Source organism: Pleurodeles waltl, chromosome 8 (assembly GCF_031143425.1).
Source record: "Pleurodeles waltl isolate 20211129_DDA chromosome 8, aPleWal1.hap1.20221129, whole genome shotgun sequence".
In the NCBI taxonomy this organism is placed as follows: Eukaryota; Metazoa; Chordata; class Amphibia; order Caudata; family Salamandridae; genus Pleurodeles; species Pleurodeles waltl.
Genome location: NC_090447.1, coordinates 469,943,699 through 469,969,173, shown reverse-complemented (window position 1 = coordinate 469,969,173; position 25,475 = coordinate 469,943,699). Strand labels below are relative to the sequence as shown.

The 25,475-nt window shown below is 45.4% G+C and overlaps 1 protein-coding gene across 2 annotated transcripts in view; it reads right to left on the bottom strand.

Moving 5' to 3' along the window:
- Positions 1-5,314: 5,314 nt before the first annotated feature.
- The window catches only part of IL18RAP (interleukin 18 receptor accessory protein), a 275,544-nt gene continuing 255,383 nt past the window's right edge, over positions 5,315-25,475 (bottom strand). For both annotated transcript variants that reach the window (XM_069204435.1, XM_069204436.1), the window contains 2 exons: positions 20,616-20,795; positions 5,315-5,704 (listed from right to left, as the gene is read on the bottom strand). In XM_069204435.1, the coding sequence (XP_069060536.1) occupies positions 5,361-5,704; positions 20,616-20,795 (524 nt within the window). In that variant the 3' untranslated portion in view covers positions 5,315-5,360. The remainder of the gene's footprint in view (positions 5,705-20,615; positions 20,796-25,475) is intronic.

Here is a 25,475-nt window from a genome sequence, read left to right as displayed (position 1 = left end):
GTTTGCAGGAGTTGCAGGCGAAGGGTCCATGGGTGCGTTTGGGGTGAGCTAGGAAGCAGGTTTTGGAGCGCCCTGGGTTGAGGGCGTGGAGGGTGGTGGGGTCGTAGCGGATCAGCGGGGCTTGGGGGAGCTGGGGACCAGGGGTCGTGGCGCTGGGCGCGGGCCAGGCGCGGACGGGCGCAGACGGGCTTGCCTCTGGCGCGCCTCCGGCGCGCCAGCTGCGCGGTCGCGCAGCGGCCGCCATAAGAGGTAGGGGGGGGGAGGGGTCAGCTGGGGGCGAATGGGAGCTGGGGGGCGGGGGCGTGCAGGAGGTCGCGGCGGGAAAGCGCGAGGGAGGGGGGGGACAGGTAGAGTGAGAGGAGCTGGGGGAGGGGGTTTAGGGTGGAGGAGGGTGAGTGTTAGGAGGTTTGGAGATTAGGGAGAGAGATAGGAGTAGGGTTGTGAAGATAGGGGAGGGGGGGTTGTAGAGGTGGGTGAGGGAGAGAGGTAGAGTGAGAGGATAGGGAGATAGGTAGTAGAGGGGGTGGCGGGAGGGGGGAGAGATAGAGAAATAGATAGAGAAAATAGATAGAGAAGTCGATAGATAGGGAAATAGATAGATAGACAGATAGGTAGGTAGGAGGAGGTGGAGAGTGGGGGAGTTAGATAGTGAGATAGGGAGCTAGAGAGATAGGAAGATAGGAGGAGTGAGGGAGGTAGATAGCGAACGGGTTAGCTAGGGGTGAGAGAGGGGGAGGCGAGTGAGGGAGGGGGATGAGGAAGGAGCAGGAGGGCAGGCTCGGGGGAAGAAGACGGAGGAGGTAGAAGAGCCGAAGACAGGAGAACAGAAGACAGAAGAACAGAAGACCGGAAGAGCAGAAGACAGAAGACCAGAAGACCAGAAGAACAGAGAAGAACAGAGAAGAACAGAGAAGAACAGAGAAGAAGAACACAGAAGCACCGAGAAGAACAGAGAAGAAGAACACAGAAGACCGGAAGAACACAGAAGAACAGAAGGGAAGAACAGAAGAGAAGAACAGAAGAACACAGAAGAAGATTGCAGAGGGGGAGCGAGGAGGAAGAGACAGAGAGGAGGAAAAGAAGCAGGAGCAGGAGAGAAGGTGAGTGGCGCGGGGCAGGGCGAGGGGCTGGGAGGAGGGGGGTACTTACAGTTAGGTGGGTCTCAGGAACACAGGAACTCGGGAACTTGGAGGAGCTGCAGCGGCAGGGGGAGCGACCTACCCTTGGGTCAAGGGTCGCTACCACTGTCGCGCAGCGGCCGCCATAAGAGGTAGGAGGGGGGGGGGAGGGGTCAGCTGGGGGCGAATGGGAGCTGGGGGGCAGGGGCGTGCAGGAGGTCGCGGCGGGAAAGCGCGAGGGAGGGGGGGACAGGTAGAGTGAGAGGAGCTGGGGGAGGGGGTTTAGGGTGGAGGAGGGTGAGTGTTAGGAGGTTTGGAGATTAGGGAGAGAGATAGGAGTAGGGTTGTGAAGATAGGGGAGGGGGGGTTGTAGAGGTGGGTGAGGGAGAGAGGTAGAGTGAGAGGATAGGGAGATAGGTAGTAGAGGGGGTGGCGGGAGGGGGGGAGAGATAGAGAAATAGATAGAGAAAATAGATAGAGAAGTCGATAGATAGGGAAATAGATAGATAGACAGATAGGTAGGTAGGAGGAGGTGGAGAGTGGGGGAGTTAGATAGTGAGATAGGGAGCTAGAGAGATAGGAAGATAGGAGGAGTGAGGGAGGTAGATAGCGAACGGGTTAGCTAGGGGTGAGAGAGGGGGAGGCGAGTGAGGGAGGGGGATGAGGAAGGAGCAGGAGGGCAGGCTCGGGGGAAGAAGACGGAGGAGGTAGAAGAGCCGAAGACAGGAGAACAGAAGACAGAAGAACAGAAGACAGAAGAACAGAAGACCGGAAGAGCAGAAGACAGAAGACCAGAAGAACAGAAGAACAGAGAAGAACAGAGAAGAACAGAGAAGAACAGAGAAGAAGAACACAGAAGCACCGAGAAGAACAGAGAAGAAGAACACAGAAGACCGGAAGAACACAGAAGAACAGAAGGGAAGAACAGAAGAACAGAAGAGAAGAACAGAAGAACACAGAAGAAGATTGCAGAGGGGGAGCGAGGAGAAAGAGACAGAGAGGAGGAAAAGAAGCAGGAGCAGGAGAGAAGGTGAGTGGCGCGGGGCAGGGCGAGGGGCTGGGAGGAGGGGGGTACTTACAGTTAGGTGGGTCTCAGGAACACAGGAACTCAGGAACTTGGAGGAGCTGCAGCGGCAGGGGGAGCGACCTACTCCTGTCCTCTGTGTTGGCCATTGGGGTGGTGGGCATGACTCCTGCCTTTTCTAAGGCAGGAGTCATGTGGCATGGTAGGGTTAGCACCATAAAATGACGCTAATCTGGTTAGAGTCATTTTTTTTTCACTCTAACCTGCCTAAAGCCATTTCTTGGTGCTAAACCCTCTTCTTCTATACTGCCAGCCCCACCCGACTAAAGTAATTTTTTAAAACTCTAGCCTACCCTTTGCACCGGCTTGCACCATTCCATAAATATGGTGCACAGAAATGGTGCAAGCCAGTGCTAAACTTTTTGGTGCAAAACTGAGTTAGTGCAGTTTTGCAGCAAAAAGTATAAATAAGGGGCAATATTTTGTAAGTTCGCGCAACTTTTGCGTCATAAAATGACGTTAATGTAGTGCAAAAAAAGTTTAAATCAGGGCCTTGGTGCTAGATGGGTCTAGCACCAAAGTATAAATATGGAGTTAGATTTGCACCGAATTAGAGTAAAAAAAAAAATGACGCTACTTCGGTGCAAACAGAGTATAAATATGCCGCAGAGTATAAATATGCCCCTAAATATGGCGTTAAGGCCATAGAGTCATTTTTTGCACGGGAACGCCTACCTTGCATCTCATTAAGGCAAAGTAGGTCTCCACTTTCAAAAAATGACTTTAACTCCATGAATTTGGTGCTAGAGGGGTCTAGCACCAAAGTATAAATATGGAGTTAGTTTTGCACCGAATTAGAGTAAAAAAAAATGACACTAATTCGGTGCAAACAGAGTATAAATATGCCCCTGTGTGTGTTCACCACATTAGCCATGTCAATTCCATGGCATTCCCAGGGGAACATCAGCTTTCCCTACCCTAACCAAAACTCACCACTGCAGAAAATTCAGATACCAGGGAAATTTGCAGTTTTAGATGCTTTGTTCTGCTAACATAAGTTTGGAGATGTGCACAAATAGTGTTGAGAGGCAACTGTTTCTTGACCATTGAGGCTACCATGCATGAGAGGAGATTGGAGACATCCATATAAATTTGCAGCGTGGCTCCTTAGCACAGGTTCTGCAAAGTAAAGTTGCTAAACAAGAGAATATTCAGTTTTAATAAATAAGGAAAAATATGCAGTTTGCTTTTCTATTGATATGTTGTTTTATGCAGTGTAAACCTAAATGCAAAGCACCGATGCTCATCACATGTTGAGATTGTACCAGGGGTGGGTGGTGAGGGTTGAATGAAAGCAAGGGATAGGGAGTTAGGCCCATATTTATATATTTTTGTGCCACATTTGCATGATTTTTTGATGCAAAGGCGGCGCAAACCTACAAAATATGATTGTACTTTGTAAGTTTGCACTGTTTTTGCATCAAAAAGTGAAACAAATAAATATAGCCCTGAGGGGCATATTTATACTCTGTTTGCACCGAATTAGCATCATTTTATTTTTTTACTCTAATTCAGTGCAAAACTACCTCCATATTTATACTTTGGCACTACACCTGTCTAGCACCAAATTTATGGAGTTAAAGTCATTTTTTGGACGTGGAAACCTACCTTGCCTCAATAAGATGCAAGGTAGGCGTTTCCGTGCAAAAAATGACTCTATGGCCTTAACGCCCTATTTATACTCCCATGCAAAAATGATGCACGGGAGGGAGGAGGGGGTAAAAAAAATCGTGCAAAGCTTGTTTTGCCCCATTTTTTAACACCTGGGTCAGGGTAGGCATTAGGGGACCTGTGGTCCTATTTCCATAGTCGAACACCATCTGGAATAAGCCCACAGGTGCCCTCCGAGGCCCCAGAGACACCCCTACCCACACCAGAGGGACTGCGGAGGATGGGGGAACCCATCCCAGGTAAGTACAGTTAGGTATTTAATTTTAATTTTTAAAGTGCCAGAGGGGGCCCTGAAATGGGCCCTAATATATGGCACTAGGTGCAATGGCCATGCCCAGGGGACCCTTGTCCCCTGTGCTGGCCATTGGGGTGGTGGGCATGACTCCTGCCTTTTCTAAGGCAGGAGTCATGTGGCATGGTAGGTTTAGCGCCATAAAATGACGCTAATCTGGTTAGAGTCATTTTTTTTTACTCTAACCCACCTAACGTCATTTTTTGGTGCAAAATCCCTTTCTTCCATACCGCCAGCTCCACCCGACTAACGTCATTTTTATTGACGCTAGCCTATCCTTTGCACCCGCTTGCACCATTCCATAAATATGGTGCCCGGATGGTGCACAGAAATGGTGCAAGACGGTGCTAGACTTTTTGGTGCAAAACTGTGTAGTTTTGCATCAAAAAGTATAAATCAGGGCCTTAACTTGTGCAAACTGAAACTCAGTTTTTGCATGATTTTGTGAACTTTCTGGAAAATTCCAATTAACCAAAATGCAAACCCGTCATTTAGAGCTATGTTATTGCGCAAACTACATCATTGTGCCCGTTTTTGACACAAGCTCTCATTTCGTGCAATAAGAATAGTGCAAAAACACATTTGTCTGAATCAACAGCTGCTCACATTCTGGTTGTATGTATTCTTTCCGCACTCCAGTGTAACAATTTGTAATGTGACATCATGGCGTCAGGAGAAAGGTAGGGTGAAATTCTCGAAATTATGCAAAATAGGCTGGCATCATTTAAATTTCAACCGGATCTAACAGGAAGCTGGGGTACAATGATGAAGGAAGGGCGGTGGGTGCTTACTGACCCCCTACAGGGGTGAAGGGGGAATTACACAAGGACAGGAGAAGGGAGCAGGAGTGACAATTGCAACTTAGAGACAGCAGTGGTTCCAACGAGGGTTTGGAGAGGAAGCACAGGCATTGCTGATGTGGGTGAGAGGGCGAAAGGTGAGGAGGAGGTAGGAGACTGTATTGCTTCTTCAGCTGGGTCCAAGACCCGGATAGGTGTACAGTGCATAGGATTACTGAAGTTTGACATCACAAAGAATGAGTTTAAACAAGGCTTTTGATTTAACCCTCTCCTACGAACACATCTCCCATACATGCCAGCAGATAAGCAAATGATACACCTTTCACTATAAACCACAAACAAGCCAAAATGTATGACACTTGCTCTTTTTATTATGAACGAAAAGAACACTTAGGTTACCAGGTATATTTGTCTTTTGAAACCGGACTCTTCTTTATGGGCATATGATATCGAATCTTGTTCCAGAACCTTGAAGCTGATGAAGTTGTTTTGCTGTATTTCTCTTTCCAAGAGACGGTAGGCACAACTTTGAGAGCTCGTTTTATGGCGTGAGGCAAAGATCTGGGCTCTTGAAATGTTTTGAATTTAATAAAAATCAGTTTTGGTGTGCCGTTTTCCAAGGTGCACTTCACTGCTGTCTGCAGCTCAAACAGGCTTGGGTCGTTGATGTATGTTGGGCTAAGGACAAATATTGCCCTCCTGCTTCTTTTAATTATTCGAGCAATATCTTCAACATAAGCTGAAAAACAGGATGGGGAATAAGAAATGAATTAGGAAAATCAGTTTACAGAGAAATGATTATTATGCGTACTCGAAAAAGACTAACAGCACCAAGAAATAGAGACTAATTGGATTAAAGGTAATGGCCAAGATTTACAGTTATTTGATGAAAAACAATGCTGCACCAAAATTCCAGTGCAGCCTTGTGTCAAAGGTAGAGAAAACAAAATAGCATAGTTAAAAGTCCCTACCGCCACTTTAGCGCTGCCATAGCATCGTTTTCTTGCGCTAAGGCTGCGCTAAATTGGCTTTTCCCATGGACCATAAAATGAGAAAGTGGCATAATGCATGCACTGAGCCACTTTGTAAGTCCTTGCGCCACATTTTGCCTGCGCCAGCCATTATGTATGCAAGGGAGGTGTTCCCCTTTGGGGGGCTGAAACAATGCAGTTTTTTTCAGCATTTTTGCCTACACAGAGCAGGCGTTAAGATGAGGCTCCCATTGTTTTAAATGAGCCTTTAGGTGCTTTGCAGGATTAGTGTCAAAATGTTTTATGCTAACCCGGCAAAGCACCAAACTAGCATCAAAACGTTTGAGGCTAGTTCCCTAACTACTGCCATGGCGCACCATATGTTAAATATGGCACACACATGGTGGCGTTAGGGGGGCACTAAGGGGCGCAAGGAAAGTGGCGGTGGATTGGGTGCAGCACCACTGTGCCATATCTACAAAAACATGGTGCATTATTTCTCTCTCCCAGCCCGTTGCACTTTTGCAGCCATATGGCAATGCACAGACCTCTGCGCCACTGTGCAAGGGTGTGGGCATTCGCTGAAGCATAGTTTTTGGACTGAAAGGAGTCTCTTCCAGTGCGAAAACTATTCTTTAAGGCTTTCCCCACTTTGTGTATATGCTGTACAATGTATCACATACACACAGTTGTAAATATAACAGAAATTGAAAATGTTCTACTCCCTATGCCTGCCTTGAGGAGGTGTAGGATTTTGGAGCAAATCCCTGTCTACCAATGTTTGTAGATCGGGATTTGAATTAAAACCCACAGGTGATTGCATGGGAATGCCCATGGAATGCCTCAATGATGCAAAGCAATGCAAACCAATGCACAGTGCAACTTTGCACTACTTTGGAATATTATCCAGAGAAAATCCTGTTTTGTGTTGAATAGTAAATCCCACCATAACATTCTACAGCTGGTGGGCATCATAAAAGTGATGCAAACCCAGCACCAAGGTGTTAGTAAATGTGGGTCTTAATTGCTGCCCTAAGTCTGATCTCGGCACTACAAGAACAAACTTGTCCACACACCAGAAAGATGCAATGGAAGTGGGCAGGTACAGATATGGTGATTTTCTACCATGAGATTACATTTACATCATATAGTTTAAGAAATACGTACACCATCAGACTCAAGGAAATATCCATACTTAGCCTTACATCTACTGCTATGCTTTTTGCAAGAGTAGGAAGACACACAAGCAGATGAACACTTACATGATCACTGCTGTACAAAGCAGAGCAAAGAGGCACACTAAAAATCAACAAATATGCTCACAAACACAGGACACTTGCACACACTTTGCACATGAGAGCCTCCAAGTCACAAGAGATCATTTGAAGAGTCCCTCAGGGTTCAACACTGTTCCCCGGCATCAGCTTTTACATAGAGCCTCTTGACTCTCTGCTCACAGATAACAACAGCATGAAGATTCACCAATATGCTCAAGACACACAACTCTACTTGAAAGTTATCTCTGCTTCAGACATCCAATGCCTCAAACAGTCATCCAGAGCTGGATACCAAGTACCTTTCTGAAACTCAACCCAACCAAAACAGAATTCCTAATATTTGCCAAGAACAACAAACAAAATACGGTGTAAACCAGGGTCAATGACACAAACCTTGATGATTTGGAACGCCAACTCTCACTGAATGTCAAATCACTTGGATTAACCCTGGACCCAACTCCTCCTTCAAGTAACACATTGATTAAAAGCAAAGATGACCTGGTACCAGCTCTCTCTTCTATAGAAGGGCAAATGTTTTTCCATAAAATACATTCGTAAGTGCTGTTCAAGCCCTTTTACTCCTGCATCTGGATGGTAGTAATGCCCTACTTTATATCCTCTCAGACTCCACACAAAGATTTGTTAGGGACATCCTACATGCCACAGGGCAACTCATCCAGGGCCTGAAGACATATGATCACATCACCCCCATCCTGATGGAACTCCATTGGCTCCTCTTGCCAGCCCTCAAAATCTTCAAAACTGGTTGAACCATTTATAAAGCTATCACAACCAGCATCTTAGCTTATCTCACAGACAAGCTCATCATATCTGGTAGTTTTTAGCACAACTGCAGCTACAACAATATAAGACTGCAGACTAAGAAGGGCAAAAAAGAAAAAAAGACAGCATCCCCATATCCATTAGGCCTGACTCACTCAATACTGATCAACTTTAGGAGAGAGTTGAACATCTTTAATGCCTTCGCTGCTAGGCCTTTTCCCCTCCGGTGCTGAGATTTTTTGGGCTATTTGGGGTAGTTTGCGCTTAGGCCATCATAACGTTTTGTCCACATAAGCTATCCACGCTAAATTTGCATCCCTTTTTTCCAACATCCTAGGGATTCCAGAGGTACCCAGAGTTTGTGGGTTCCCCTGGAGGATACCAAGAAATTAGCCAAAATACAGCTAACATTTTTTTTTTTTTTAATGGGAAAAAAGGCCTGCAGAAGAAAGGGTTTGCAATGCTAAATTCCCCATCTTCCCAGCTTTCAGGAACAGGCAGACTTGAATCAGAAAACATTTTTCAACACAATTTTGGCATTTTACTGGGACATATCCCATTTTTACTATTTTTTGTGCATTCAGCCTCCTACCAGTTACTGACAGACGTTTGTGTGAAACCAATGCTGGATCCCGGACAGCTAAACATTTCTGAAAAGTAGACAAAGTTTTGATTTCAGCAAGGATTCATTTGTGTAGATCCTTCAAGGTTTTCCTACAGAAAGTAACGTCTAAAATAAAAAATATTGAGATTGAGGTATAAAAAAGAGCCATTTCTGTTCACGTTTTCTTCTATGACTTTTTTCAGCTACAGCAGATTTTTTTAAGCAATATACCGTTATGTCTGCTGGACTCTTCTGGTTGCGGGGATATATAGGGCTTGTAGGTTCATCACGAACCCTAGTTACCCAAAACCAATAAATGAGCTGCACCATGCAATGGGTTTTCATTGTATACCGGGTATACAACACTTTATTTGGTGAAATATAAAGAGTGAAAAATAGGTATCAAGGAAACCTTTGTATTTCCAAAATGGGCACAATATAAGGTGTTGAAAAGCAGTGGTTATCTGCACATCCCTGAATTCCGGGGTCCCCATACTAGCATGTGAATTACAGGGCATTTCTCAAACACATGTCTTTTTTACACATTGTCTTACATTTGGAAGGAAAAAATGTGGAGAAACACAAGGTGCAATAACGCTTGTTCTTCTATTCTGTATTCGCCCAAGACTCCCGATAAAAATGGTACCTCACTTGTGTGGGTAAACCTAGTGCCTGCAACAGGAAATGCCCCAAAACACTACGTGGACACATCAACATTATCAAATACAAAACTAACTGTTTTTGAGTGGGGGGGTGCACCTGTGTTTTTGTCCTGTTTTTGTCCTGAGCTCAGTAGCTATCCAGAGAAACCTACCAAACCCAGACATTTCTGAAAACTAGACACCAGAGAGAGTCCTGCGAGGTGTAACTTGCTTGGTTCCCCCAGTGTGTTCTTACTCAGAATCCTCAGTAAACCTCAAATTTAGCTAAAATATCACATTTTCCTCATATTTCTGTGTGGAATCACTGCATTAACACAAATTTCCTGCCACCCATTGTTTCCCTCAGTCTTTCGATAAAAATGATACCTCACTTGTGTAGGTAGGCCAAGTGTCTGTGACAGGAAAAAGCCAAAACATGTCAAAATTGAGGGCGACCCAAAGCGGGTCCAAAAGGGCAGTTTGAAAAAAAAGGTTTTTAGGGTGACAAGTGGGGCAGAATTCTTATTGGGATATATGTGACCATGCGGGGTGGTAGGAATTTTGTGGATTCCTACAGATTCCGGAAGGTTCCATCACAAAAATGTGGTAAAATGTGTGATTTCAAGCAAAGTTGGAGGGCTGCATGCACTGTGGGAAAGAAAATGGTGTGGGGTGCATGTGAAGCACACAACCCTGGACTCACCCTGATGTTTAGTTTTCAGATGTGTCTAGGTCTCATAGATTTTTCTACATGGAGAAGCTCCAAAGTCAAAAAAATGCAGCCCTCTCCATTCCAGGTGGGAAGATTTTGAGAGAAAAACAAGCTCTCATGGCCCAAATGTAAAACCAAAACCCAAAATAGTCAATTCTCCACTTCCTTGGCCTTGGGATTAGATCTTTTAGTGTGCATGGAGAGAGCTGAAAGACTGTTACCCCCTTCAGTTGGGCTGGGGGCATAACCATGCCCATACTGGTTGGTAGCCACCACACCACTATTTTTTTAATTCCCTGACGTCTACTAGTCTCTCTGACCCCCCCCCCACGGAGTGGATCAGGGGTAACTGCCCCATCTGCCACCAGGGAGCAGAACAACTTTGTCCCCATTTATTTGGGGTGGGATTATGGCCAGAATAAATCTTCCCTAGTGTCTGGTGGGCTTTCTGCCCCCTTTGGGGACAGATGGGCCTTACAAAAATAGGCCGATCCACCCCCATAGTGGGGCAGAAATGGCCAACACTAATGTTCCCCCATGGGGAGCGATGCTTGCTCAAGGGGCTGTCCCCACAAACAAAACACACATACACACCAATTCCTGGCGCCTAAGTGGTTTTTGCCCCCCTTGGAGGCAGATCGGCCTAAAAAAAGGAGTGCATAAGTTGCCTAAAATTAATTTGTCCCCCCGGAAAGCAACCCTTGCCCAAAGGGTCGCTCCCCTTGCGTGAAGTTGGCACCAAAAATAAATCCCTGGTGTCTTTTGGTATCTGCCCCCATTCTGGACAGATTTGCATGAAAAAAATAGGCCGATCTTCCCCCAAGGGAGGCGAAATGGCCTAAAAGAAATTTGCCCCCAGGGGAGCGACCCTTGCCTAAGGGGTCGCTCCCCATCTGTAAAAAAAAAAAAAAAAAAGTGAATCCCTGGTGCCTAGTGGTTCCTGCCGTCCTTTGGGGCAAATAAGCGTAAATAATTGAGACCGATCTGCCTCAGGCAGGAATTACCTAAAATACATTTGCCCCCAGGGGAGTGACCCTTGCTTAAGGGATTGCTCTGCTTCCCTGGGCAGGGATGGAAGGGTTATTGCTTCCCCTTCCGTCCCTGCCCAGGGAAGCGGGGTGGGAGGCCCACAGGGGAGTGCTAGCGCTCCCCCCGTGGTTCGGGTGCAGGGCGAGCTGATCCTGTCCTCGGCACACGGCAACCATGGCCGAGGGCAAGACCAGTTCATCACAGGCACCCCAGGGGTTAAAGAACACTATACCACAATGGATTAACTGCCCACAACTCAGCTTTCTTGTCTATTACTTGCCGTCTTTAGACTTGCCTTTGACAATGTACCGCACTCCTCTGCCTTATGGCTAGGTTTGTGCTATAGAAATACCATATCTATACATGCATATATACATGTAAAAGATACCACATCACTCAGCGTGCAATTTATTGCCAGGTTCTTTGCTTAGTGGTTACCACAATAAGGCACCCAACACAACAAAGACATATGACTCACAAAGGCAAAAGCAACAATGGTTGTATATGTTGCACATCCCCATATGAAGAGCAATAGTAGTTCTAGCTCAAAATTATGCTCACATGCTACTACATACACCCGTGTCCACAGACTGTTTAAGCCAGATACCCAACCCAGCATCAATCAAAACAGTTAATTGAGTAGCGTAGCATCAGAAGTATGTATTAAAAATCTAATTCGACTAATTGCCTCCTATTCCAAATATATTCACAGATGATCCAACATTTTCTGTAGTTAATTGTCTAACCAAAAAAGTCTTTTTATGGTATATCAGATGGATTTTACATCTTATTGAGTTACCGTCAATGAAATCCAAAGTTTACAGAGATTTTGTCCTCAAAGATGTCTTTGACCTGATACAATTTAGATTTAGCACTCATAGAAAAGTTAATAGTCACATGGGAATTCCAGCCATATGAAGAAGACGATATTTGTATTGATATTTTTAGCATACACATGTTTCGTCCCATTCATGGGACTTTCTCGAAGCTAAATTCAAGCACGTTAGGCCTATAAGGTCAAAAGTTTTTACGCTATTGTGGCGCTTTGCTACACTAGCATCAAAAATGGTGCAGCTAGTGCAGCAAAGTGCAAGGAAGCCCTCTGATTTCAATGGGTGCGTCCTTTTAATGCCTGTTTTGAGCAGGCATTAACCCCTTCGCTGCCAGGCCTTTTCCCCCTCCGGTGCCAGGCCTTTTTCTGGCTATTTGGGGCAGTTCGGGCATAGGCCCTCATAACTTTTTGTCCAAATAAACTAGCCAAGCCAAATTTGTGTCCTTTTTTCCAACATCCTAGGGATTCTAGAGGTACCCGGACTTTGTGGGTTCCCCTGAAGGAGGCCAAGAAATTAGCCAAAATACAGTGAAAATTTCATTTTGTTTCAAAAAAATGGGAAAAAGTGGCTGCAGAAGAAGTCTTGTGGTTTTTTCACTGAAAATGGCATCAACAAAGGGTTCCCAGCTTTCAGGAACAGGCAGACTTGAATCAGAAAACCCAATTTTTCAACACAAATTTTGCATTTTACTGGGACATACCCCATTTTTACAATTTGTTGTGCTTTCAGCCTCCTTCTAGTCAGTGACAGCAATGGGCATAAAACCAATGCTGGATCCCAGAAATATAAACATTCCTGAAAAGTAGACAAAATTCTAAATTCAGCAAGGGGTCATTTGTGTAGATCCTACAAGTGTTTCCTACAGAAAATAAGAACTGAAAAGGAGAAATATTGAAATTGAGGTGAAAAAAACAGCAATTTCTCTCTACGTTTTACTCTGTAACATTTTCCTGCAATGTCAGATTTTCTAAAGCAATATACCGTTACGTCTGCTGGACTCCTCTGGTTGCGGGGATATATAGGGCTTGTAGGTTCATCAAGAACCCTAGGTAGCCAGAGCCAATAAATGAGCTGCACCCTGCAGTGCGTTTTCATTCTATACCGGGTATACAGCAATTCATTTGCTGAAATATAAAGAGTGAAAAATAGCTATCAAGAAAACCTTTGTATTTCCAAAATGGGCACAAGATAAGGTGTTGAGGAGCAGTGGTTATTTGCACATATCTGAATTCCGGGGTGACCATACTGGCATGTGAATTACAGGGCATTTCTCAAATAGACGTCTTTTTTACACACTCTCTTATATTTGGAAGGAAAAAATGTAGAAAAAGACAAGGGGCAATACCACTTGTTTTGCTATTCTATGTTCCCCTAAGTCTCCCGATAAAAATGATACCTCACTTGTGTGGGTAGGCCTAGCGCCCGTGACAGGAAATGCCCCAAAACACAACGTGGACACATCACATTTTTTGAAAGAAAACAGAGGTGTTTTTTGCAAAGTGCCTACCTGTACCTTTTGGCCTCTAGCTCAGCCGGCACCTAGGGAAACCTACCAAACCTGTGCATTTATTTAAACTAGAGACCTAGGGGAATCCAAGATGGGGTGACTTGTGGGGCTCTGACCAGGTTCTCTTACCCAGAATCCTTTGCAAACCTCAAAATTTGGCAAAAAAAAACACATTTTCCTCACATTTTGGTGACAGAAAGTTCTGTAATCTGAGAGGAGCCACACATTTCCTTCCACCCAGTGTTCCCCCAAGTCTCCCAATAAAAATGGTACCTCACTTGTGTGGGTAGGCCTAGCGCCCGCAACAGGAAATGCCCCTAAACACAACATGGGCACATCACAATTTTTGACAGAAAACAGAGGTGTTTTTTTGCAAAGTGCCTACCTGTAGATTTTGGCCTCTAGCTCAGCCGGCACCTAGGGAAACCTACCAAACGTGTGCATTTTTTTAAAACTAGAGACCAGGGGAATCCAAGATGGGGTGACTTGTGGGGCTCTGACCAGGTTCTGTTACCCAGAATCCTTTGCAAACCTCAAAATTTGGATAACAAAACACGTTTTCCTCAAATTTCGGTGACAGAAAGTTCTGGAATCTGAGAGGAGCCACAAATTTCCTTCCACCCAGCGCTCCCCCAAGTCTCCCGATAACAATTATACCTCACTTGTGTGGGTAGGCCTAGCGCCTAGCGCCCACAACAGGAAATGCCCCAAAACACAACGTGGACACATCACATTTTTTTCATAGAAAACGGTGTCTACCTGTGGATTTTGGCCTCTAGCTCAGCCGGCACCTAGGGAAACCTAGCAAACCAGCGCATTTTTGAAAACTAGAAACCCAGGGGAATCCAAGATGGGGTGACTTGTGTGGCTCTGACCAGGTTCTGTTACCCAGAATCCTTTGCAAACATCAAAACTTGGGCAAAAAACACTTTTTCCTCTCATTTCGGTGACAGAAAGTCCTGGAATCTGAGAGGAGCCACAAATTTCCTTCCACCCAGTGTTCCCCCAAGTCTCCCGATAAAAATGGTACCTCACTTGTGTGGGTAGGCCTAGCGCCCACGAAAGGAAATGGCCCAAAATACAACGTGGGCACATCACATTTGTTCACAGAAAACAGAGGTGTTTTTTGCCAAGTGCCTACCTGTGGATTTTGGCCTCTAGCTCAGCCGGCCCCAGGGGGGACAGAAATGGCCTAAAATAAATTTAAAACCCCTCCCCGGGAGCGACTCTTGCCTACGGGGTCGCCCCCCTTGCGTGACATTGGCGCAAAAAAAAAAAATCCCCGGTGCCTAGTGGTTTCCCAAGGAGGGCAGAAATGGTCTAAATACAATTTGCCCCCCAGGGGAACGACCCTTGCCTAATGGGTCGCTCCCCATATCTAAAAAAACAAACAAACCCCCCCCCCCCCACAAAAATAACATTTGCTCTGGCGCCTAGAGGTTTCTGCACCCCCCCCCGGGAGCAGATCGGCCTAATATCAATAGGCCAATCTGCCCCCAGGGGGGGCAGAAATGGCCTAAAATAAATTTGACCCCCAACAGCCCCCGGGAGCGACCCTTGCCTATGGGGTCGCTCCCCCGGCGTGACATTGGTGGCAAAAAAAAATCCCCGGTGCCAAGTGGTTTCTGCCCCCTTGGGGGCAGATTGACCTAAAATCGGCCAATCTGCCCCCAAGGGGGGCAGAAATGGTCTAAATACAATTTGCCCCCCACCCCAGGGGAGCGACCCTTGCCTAATGGGTCGCTCCCCATCTCTAAGAAAACAAACAAACAAAAAAACACAAAAAAAATTTGCCCTGGTGTCTAAAGGTTTCTGCCCCTGGGGGGGGGGCAGAAATAGCCTAAAATAAGTTTGCCCCCCCCTCCGGGAGCGACACTTGCCTACGGGGCCGCTCACCCTGCGTGACATTGGCGCAAAAAAAAAATCCCCGGTGCCTAGTGGTTTCTGCCCCCCTGGGGGGCAGATTGGTGTAGCAAAAATGGGCCGATCCAGAAATGGTCTAAATACAATTTGCCCCCCAGGGGAGCGACCCTTGCCTAATGGGTCGCTCCCCATCTCTAAAAAAAACAAACAAACAAACAAAAAATACACACAAAGAAATTTGCCCTGGCGTCTAGAGGTTTCTGCCCCCCAATGGCCTAAAATATATTTGCCCCACACCCCCCCAAACCGCCCCCTTGGGAGCGACCCTTGCCTACGGGGTCGCTCCCCCTGCGTGACATTGGCGCAAAAAAAAAATCCCCAGTGCCTAGTGGTTTCTGCCCCCCTTGGGGGCAGATTGGCGTAGCAAAAATCGGCCGATCTGCCCCCAAAGGGGGCAGAAATGGCCTAAATACAATTTTCCCCTCCAGGGGAGTGACCCTTGTCCAAGGGGTTGCTCCTCATCTGTAAAACAAAAAAATTAAAAAATTCCCTGGTGCCTAGTGGTTTCTGCCCCCCTTGGGGGCAGATCGGCCTAATCAAAATAGGCTGATCTGCCCCCCAGGGGAGCAGAAATGGCCTAAAATGAATTTTCCCCCCAGGGGAGCGACCCTTGCCTAAGGGGTCGCTCCCCTTGCATGAAATTCACGTAAAAAAAACAAACTCCCTGGTGTCTAGTGGTTTCTGTCCTCCTTGGGGGCAGATTGGCCTCATAAAAATAGGCCAATCTGCCCCCAAGGGGGGCAGAAATGGCCTAAATATAATTTGCCCCCTAGGGGGGCGTCCCTTGCTCGCTCCCCACCTTAAAAAAAAAAAAAAAAAAAGATCCTTGGTGCCTAGAGGTTTCTGCCCCCCTGGGAGCGATCCTTGCTCAAGGGGTCGCTCCCTTTTGTCCATTTCATTAAAAAAAATAAAAATAATCCCTGGTGTCTAGTGGGCGTTTCAAAAGCCGGATTGCAAGCAATCCGCCTTTTGAAACGCTCAGAGAGACTTCAAAGGGAAGGAAATTCCTTTCCTTCCCTTTGAAGCCTCTCTGGGCCTCCCCCACGTGATCGAAAGATAATGCTTTGCCTTTATCTTTCGACAGGGGAGGAGGCCCTCTGTGATTGTCAGCGTGCAATGCGCGCTGACGTCACGGGGGGTGGGGGGGTTGTGGGTGGAAGGGGAAGGGCTTCCCCTTCCATCCCTACCTTGGGGGGTCCGGGGGGAGCACAGGGGGGAGCGCTAGCGCTCCCCCCAGTTCCCAGGTGAAGGACGAGGTGACCTCGCCAAGGCACCCAAGAGGTTAAAAATGACGCCCAAAATGGTGAAATGAAATCTTGTAGATTTCATTGCGCCATTTTTGCAGGCCTCCTAATGCTGGAGGACTCCCTGGCATATATTATCACTGGTGCAGACATAATGTGGCATAATTGGTCACAACGTGGCACAATGCATGCAAGGAGGTGCAATGGCTGTGTAAATCTGCTTTCTGTTCGTAAGGGTCCAGGCCGTTGTCCCTTATTGGTTTTGCCAGACTGTGTATATCTTTTGAAGGAAACATGAAATGGTCAAACCAGGCTTTTCAAAGCTAAAAGGGAGTTATGGGTGCCCCTCCGAGGTGCCCTCACATGTTTGTAGTGCATATATTTGAACAGTTGCTGTAACAGAATCTGGTTTGGTGAGTATTGTGCCCTAAATATATATTATTGCTTATTCACAAAGGAATGCACTACTTTTGTGAACTCTGCATGACTCTTTAAGGTGCCTACATTTCTGCTGGTGCTACAAATTTCATGGAATGCGGTGGGATTACCCCTGTTTTGAATGCAGCCCACTTGTGGGGCTGAACTCATGGGCACATCTTCTTGACATTTATGTTCACCTCTAATAATCTCTTATTAAAAGTAACCTGTATTTCGTCTACAAAGGCAGTGTTGGAAAGTGGATTATCGGTATGGGCAGGTAAGTACCTACACTTAGCAATAGCACACTGACCTCCACTTAGGTCCAGTTAGTTCTCAATAAATGAAACCCAGCTCAGCCCTTGGTAGCTTGCCAACGAGCGACAAGGACTAACTTAGGAGACTAGTCTGTAAAGTATTTAAAAATCACAAAACAGTAAATAAGCAGAACACAAAACACAATAAAAATCCAAGAACAGTTTATAAAAATTGATTATATTTTTATCTTCAAAAGGACACCAAAATGAATAAAATTAGATAAGGGGAAAAAAAGGTATACATTTTTAAAGAAATAGGCCCTCATTACAACCCGCTGTTTTGTTGGAAGCACCACCAACAGGCTGGCGGTGCTTCCCTGGGAATTACGACCGTGGTGGAAGCGCCGCAGTCACACCGCCGGGACTGGCAACTTTTGTCCCGGCGGTTTAAATTCCCCAGGGAAGCGCTGCCCAGGGGATTACTAGTCCCCCTCCCGCTAGCCTTTTCATGGCGGTTTAAACTGCCATGAAAAGGCTGGCGGAAAAGGGAGTCGCAGGGCCCCTGGGGGCCCCTGCACTGCCCATGCGAATGGCATGGGCTTTGCAGGGGCCCCCTGCCATGGCCCCATGCAGCTTTTCACTGTCTGCATAGCAGCATCCGTCGCACTGCCGCAACACCGCTGGCTCCATTTGGAGACGGATCCCGTGTTGCGGCCGAGATCCCCGCTGGGCCGGCGGAAATCAGGTTTCCGCCCGCCGGCCCAGCGGGATCACCAAATTGACCCCGCGGGAGTTTGGCTGCATTGGCATCCACCTGGCGGTTTCAACTTGGCGGGCGGCGGTTGCCGCCCGCCAAGTTTGAAATGAGGGCCTTAGTGTTTTTTTACTGCCTAGAAACAAAAAGCGCCAATCTGGTCAGCTGGTCACACCTCGACCAGTTTAATGCTGGCCGCTCGGCTACAGCAAGCGGGAGGCCTCGGTCAAAAGTTTACCTTCGGACTTAGTAGTTTTCTTGAAGACTTTCTTCAGCAGGACGAAGTCGTCAGTCCGATCCGACCTCCCTGGAGCCCTTCCTCGGCTAAATCTTCAACCGGGCCGAACCTGAATCTCGATCCAGCATCCCTGGAGCCCTCTTTGGATAGAATGCTCGTGAGGTCCCGGTCAACTTTCTATCTTCGGACTTAATTCGTTTTTCTGAGATTTTCTTCAGCGGGACGAACCTGCAAGTCAGGCCAGATCGTGGTTGAGGCAAACTGGCTAGAGACGCCGTGGCAGGTCGTCCCTTTATGGAGCTTTTTCCAAAAAGTTCTCCAAACTTCTCCAAACTTCTGGATCTTCTTCCAGAAGGTCATGTAACATTATTTTGGAGTCCATAACACACCCCAAGGTTCCAGAAGCTCTGAGTTGCTCCTTGAGGGTGCGGACTAAAACTCCCAGAATGCACCTGGCTCAAACTCCAAAACGGCCATTGGACAGTGGTCAGCTGGTCAGTTTCTTCAGAATCTGAGACAGGGGACTCTGGTTAGCAAGTTTTCACCTGTAGCAAACAGGGAGTCCCTCCGTGAACCAGTTGAAGCCAGGCAAAGTCCTTCTTGTGGTGAAGCCCAAGTGTGCAGCTGGTGCGGTCCTTCAGAGTGCAGGGTCAAGGTGCAGGTAAGGGGTCCAGCAGGGAAGTCCTTCACCAGGTGTTCATCCTCATAGGAATCTGGTAGCAGTCTGAGGTGGGGGTGCAGCTCTGCCATATTTATTCTTGTTCCTGGGTGAAAACAGGGGGGTTCTGGTTCTCCAATCAGATGCAGGGTCCTTACCCCTGTGATGACCACTTCCTGGGAAGTGTGGCAAAAATCAATCACAGGGAGCACCATTCTTCAAAAATCCTTCATGGCTGAAACTGATTTTTGGAGGTTACATCTCGCTGAGCCCATCCACTGGTGTGGCTAAAAATCCTAAACACACCCCTCTACTACCCTCTCCTAATCTAATCAAGAGGGCACCTAGTTGTCTGGGGTTGCAGGGTGTGAGGGAGGTGCTGGGTTGCTCCAAATGGCCTATGCTGCCTTTGAATACCAGTTTGACAGCCCTTCCTACTTCCCCATCTGCTGAGGTAGTTCTCCTCCCTCAGGCACATTCTTTGTGTTCAGCCCAGGCTACTCCACACCTCATCAAGGTAGCCTAGCTAGGCTGCCAGAGGCAGGCCAATCAGAGAATGGCATTACAGAGCTGAAGCTGGCAACTTTTAGTTTAAAACCCTTTAACTGAACTGGTTATAATAAATCCCACAATTGTAAGTTGTGGGATTTATTATAACAATTAATTTGATACCAAACTTGAGGTATCTGACACTTAACAGGGACTTTGTTAATCAAAATAAAGTCTCCCTGCTTTAGCCTATGGAGGCCATTCACTACAGTGAGGAAAACACACATTTGGCTGTTATACCTCACGAGGGCTTATAAAACAATTTTTATAAGCTCCCTGCTTCTAGTTACATGGCACCCAACCCTAGGGGCACATGGGACACACCTTAGGGGTGACATATGTAAAAATAAGGTAGTGTAAGACTTTAGAAGTACCTTTAATTCCAAAGTCAAACGTGCATTAATTTAAAAGCAGCCAGCAAGGCAGGCCTGCCTTTAAAATGTCCCTGGACACCTCAGCAGTGCACCTATGGTTGCACTACCTATGCTGGGGTCCCTAAACCTACATGCCCTACCATACACTAGGGACTAATATGTAGGTTGATAATCCTGAAAAATGCATAGAGGCCCATTATAAATAATGGTGTGCCTCCTTTTAATGCTTGTTCTGTGCAGGCATTAAAAATGCTGCTAAAAATTACATAGTGGAATCGCAGAGATTCCACTGCACCGGTTTTGCGGGCCCACTAACGGGGGAACGTCCCCATGCACACATTATGCCTGGTGCAGGCAAAATATGGCACAAGGATTTACAAAGTGGCGCAATGAAAGTTTTGGATCACTTCGTAAATATGGCGCTGCATTTTTCCGACACCATCGGCACATTAACAGAAAAAAAGATTATGCTAATGTGGCGATAGTTGGTGTTAGGCCTTTCTTAAATTTGGGCGTTGGTTTGGTTGAGTACCATTTTGAAACTATGAATCACAGGTTAGCACCCGTTCCAGACAGAGTTGATACCTTTTTGCTATAATTAATGAACCAGACCCAAAGTCCCTTTGCATTTTTAATTAAATTTGCGTTTTAATGTTAAAATGTAGCAGTTTTGCCCAAACCCATACCTTTCACAATGAAGGGTCTCTGGACTTTGATATCTCTGATATTGTTTTGGGACACAGTACTCAGTTATTTGTTACACAGTTTTTCTCTTAAAAGGAGACATTCTCTTCACAGCCTAACATGTTACCATGGTATATCATTAAAAACCCTATTACTTGCGATACCTATTATGAATACAGTTAATAATAAAAGTACCTCCCCCTGGTGGGATGTCTCTTTCCAGAAGGCACAGTTTGTAGCCATACTTGTCCTCCAAAATTTCAGGGAGTAGTTTAATTGCGAATTCTTCTTCGTTGTAGTTTTCATTCATTGAATTTTCATCTGAATATGAATTTGACTTTGCATAGGACACAAATGCATCAAATTCTTTACTGTCTAAAAGAAAATATACAGAACATTAAGCGATTACCTTATACAATTGGTTGTGTATAACTATAATTTAAAATTGAAACCAAATTACAAACCTTTTTTGAACTTTTATTTTTTTAAATATTTCTTAAATTTTTACCACAATATACATTTTAAATGGACCATTGACGAAAACATAGAATCAAACATCAGGAAAGAAGATCATTTTGCTTATATTCATCTCAACCAATTTCAAACTGACCCCTTATACACTTTGGGCCCATACCATATAAAGAACATTTTCGTTTTCAAATCCTAATAGGTATCCATACCCTTAAAATGATCACCCATCATTCGGGAGACCCTGTCTATGATGTGCTTTTTCCCCACTTTGAGATGTTTCCAAGAAAACTTGTGCTTTCTCTTAGTATAATGTTGCCTTACAATTTCCTGTGTTATTATAAAGTTCCTCGAATCCCTCTTATTTACTGGAGTTTATGGCCCAGTCTGAACCAATTACCTTTTTGTTCCACAGATTATTTAAAATTTGCAGGAATCCTAAATCTGCCTTAGCGGTGACTGTTATGGATAAAAGGCCCAGTTTACAAAACAGATGTGCATATCTGGATGCCTAAGCATACAGTCATGCTTTGAGAAACATTACACATCACAGATGTTCACAAAAATCTTCTGGCATATCCACTGGACACTTTGGGGCATATTTACAGGAAACTGGTGCATCATTGCTGATGCACAGATTTTCTTCCACCACACCTGCCCCACCTAACAACACCATAGATGCACCGTGATTACAATGCAGCACAGCATGGCGGTCGGTAGACCAACAGCGTCAACATTGTTTACGCTATTGTGGTGCTTTGCTGCATTAGTGTCAAAAAATGTTATGCTTTTGCAGAAAGGTGCAAGCAGGCCTATAGGTTTCTATGGGTGCATCATTTTAACTCCTGCTTTGAGCAGGCATTAAAAATGATGCCAAATATGGCGCAGTGAGATCTTGTAGATTTCACTGTGCCATTTTTGCGGTCCCCCTTGCACCGGAACGCTCCCTTCCAAATATTATGCCTGGTGCAGGCATAATGTGGCGCAAGGGGGTGCAAAGTGGCACAATGCGAGCATTGCACTACTTTGTAAATAAGGCATGGCAAAAAAGCCTTCCTAACGCCACATTAGCATTAAAAAATGACGCTAATGTGACGCAGGAAGGCGCTTTGGGTCTATAAATATGTCCTAATGAGTAGCATAACCTTCCTGTTGGATGTGTTTATCTAAACATGTTTGTAGAGTTTCCAAATTGTGGAAAATTGATATGAGCACTCGTATTGAAAATGGTCAATTAAAAAAATATATTTTTTTTCTTTATCTTAAAATAGTCTTCGCTATCTACACCTTCTGTAGGAAAATAGTGATGAGTTTCCCCAAACGGTTTGCAAGACTTTGTTATGTCTACGTATTTGAGGCTCATTTCAGGTACATCTGAGTACGCAACTCTGTGGTGGAAGCTGGATAGAGTGGATGGTTTGGATGTCACTAACAATGAACAGAGAAGAGTGCAACAGTGTCTCCACACTGCCTCTGTTAGCATTTACCTTATGAGGTAGTAAGGCCCATATTTATACTTTTTTAGTGCCGCATTTGCGCCACTTTTTGACGCAAAAGCCGCGCAAACTTACAAAATACCATTAGCCCATATTTATACTTTTTTAGTGCCGCATTTGCGCCACTTTTTAACGCAAAAGCAGCGCAAACTTTTTTTAAAGTCCAATTATATTTTGTAAGTTTGCGCTGCTTTTGCGTTAAAAAGCGGCGCAAATGCGACGCTAAAAATGTATAAATATGGACCCATTGTATTTTGTAAGTTTGCGCCGTTTTTGCGTCAAAAAGCGGTGCTAAAACGGCGCTAAAAAAGTATAAATATGGGCCTAAGGGGCATATTTATACTCTGTTTGCCCTGGATTTGCGTAATTTTTTTTGACGCACATTCGGCGCAAACACTGCCCCATATTTATACTTTGATGTCCGACGCAGCGGGCGTCAAAGTTCCACCATGTGGGCCATTTTTTAGAAGGGGGAACCAGCCTTGCGTTAATTATATGCAAGGTAGGCGTTCCCTTCTAAAAAATGACTCCCGGGCCTGTGCGCCATATTTAAACTCCCGTGCAAAAATGACGCGTGGGAGTGGGCGGGCCTTAAAAAATTACGTCCAGCCGCGTTTGCGTCATTTTTTAACACCTGCTCGGGGCAGGCGTTAAGGGACCTGTGGGCTCGGAATGAGCCCAGAGGTGCCCTCCCATGCCCCCAGGGACACCCCCTGCCACCCTTGCCCACCCCAGGAGGACGCCCAAGGATGGAGGGACGCACCCCAGGGACATTAAGGTAAGTGCAGGTAAGTATATTTTTCCGTTATTTTTTTGTGGCATAGGGGGGCCTGATTTGTGCCCCCCTACATGCCACTATGCCCAATGACCATGCCCAGGGGACATAAGTCCCCTGGGCATGGCCATTGGGCAAGGGGGCATGACTCCTGTCTTTGCTAAGACAGGAGTCATGTCAATGGCGTCTGGGTGTCAAAAAAAATTACGAAAATCGGGTTGAGGCAATAATTTTGCCTCAGCCTGACTTGCCACATTTTTTTACGCCCAAGCTCCATTTTCCCCTACGCCGGCGCTGCCTGGTGTGAGTCATTTTTTTTTACGCACACCACTCCGCAGCGCCGGCTAACGGCGGCTAACGTCATTCAATAAATACGGCACCCGCATGGCGCTTTGGAATGGCGTTAACCGGCGTTAAAAATTTTGACGCACAACTGCCTTGGCGCAGTTGTGCGTCAAAAAGTATAAATATGGCCCTAAGTATCCTGTTTTGAAATTTACCTGTAGTTTCCGAAATGTTTTCCCACTTTCGTTCCAAACACCACTACTTATCTATCGGACCGATTCACAAAGATTTTGACAGGAGTATGTATGACTTATTCTTGTACAAGTTCTTTATCGCTCATAAATTCCAGAAATAAACTAGGAGTGTTTCTGCATTTACCTGGCTTATTTCTCCTGAGATTCAGGTTTAAACCAGCTACAATAGTAAATCATAGCAAAATCTTTGTGACTATGGCCCCATGTACTACTTACAAACCAGTACGTACTTTTCATAGTGGCCATTCCTAAAGGAAACACACACACCTTTAAAACTAACTATGAGAATCACTGGTCTATTTTTTTTTTTTTTTGGGAGATTCACACATTTGCATGCCTAAACACCTTACTTAAGCTTACTTTGTATCGCCATGGTCCTGAACTGAAATTCCTGGTTGCTTGAGATCAGTTTCCCATTTTGAAGGAGTGTCCTTTATTTTATATCATCAATATTGCAATCATATTTGATGATCGGTGTGTTTTCTTGAAATGAAAAATGACCGCCGTTCGTAACAATCACCACTAGATGTCCATCTTGTATCAATTAAGAACATATTATGACGCCGCTGTAGAACAAATCCATTCCACTGCAGCTAATAGAATAAAATCACTAAAAAAATGTATACTATATTAAGCAATTCTAAACCACTGTGAAATAGATATGATATAGTTGCAGAACCTAAGGATTAATGCGAAAGATGTTCCACCACATTAAGGACCGACGAAACGCACAATATTCCAAATGCTGGAGCATATTTCCTAACATTTGCGCAGGTAGGGTGCATCGCTACAGCTTCGACCCCCGTCTTGTGATAAACGAGCGCTGGCACACACTTTATTAAATATCTATAGTCGTGTACGATTGTATTAAATAAATGCAGTCCTGATGCAACGCCTTTGAGTGTGCACTGAGGCCTGCAAACCTGGCCTCAGTGATTGTGCTCTGACCTTAAAGTGTGTATGTTGGATTGGCTTATTATACTCAATTTGCATAAGCAAGCTTACTTGTAAGTCTCTACTATATGGTACCCAGGGTAAAGGACCTGTAAGCTAGAGGGTCACCACAGGGATGTAGCACTGATTGTGCCACCCTGGGTGTGACAAATGTAAATCATAGTTCCAGAAGGGTAGTTATAAACTGCTAACTTGACTTTGCCATTTACTATAATGGCAAAGCCAAGTTCTTCTTTTTAGAGTCGAGTCTGCACATGTGTCTCACCTGTGAGACTGTTGTAAACAGTAAAGGTCTTGCAGCCCGCCTGTTGCTCACCTTTTGTTGGTTTGCATGGCATTCTTCTTTACAGCCTCATAATTCGTCAAGGCAGACCTGGCATCATTTCCACTCCTCTGTGTGGAGCAGAGACAAAGCACTGATTGATTTACCTTAATTAGTCCCCTTCCACTGCTCCAGGCATGATTGAGGCACTAGTTTGTTCTTTTTAACTTCTAGTGTCCTGTAAACAGAAGGCTTGAGACTGGCAAAAACTTGCCCAGCAGGACAAATAAAATTGCAAAGTTTATTTTTTAAAGCTAACTTTCTTTTATTTTGCCAAGTCGTCTTTTCTCAATTTCCACTCATATGTTCTTTTGATTTTGCTTGTGGGTGCTCTTCTCAAAAGATGACAGTTAACTTGTTCAAAATATTGCAAAGCATCAGTGTTTCTTTATAATGTGTAACCCCTGAATGATGCTTTAACACATAATCATGGAGTACACCCCACTTTAATCAAAAACAATCTGCACCACTTCAAAAACAATCTGCCCACTCCAAACCAAA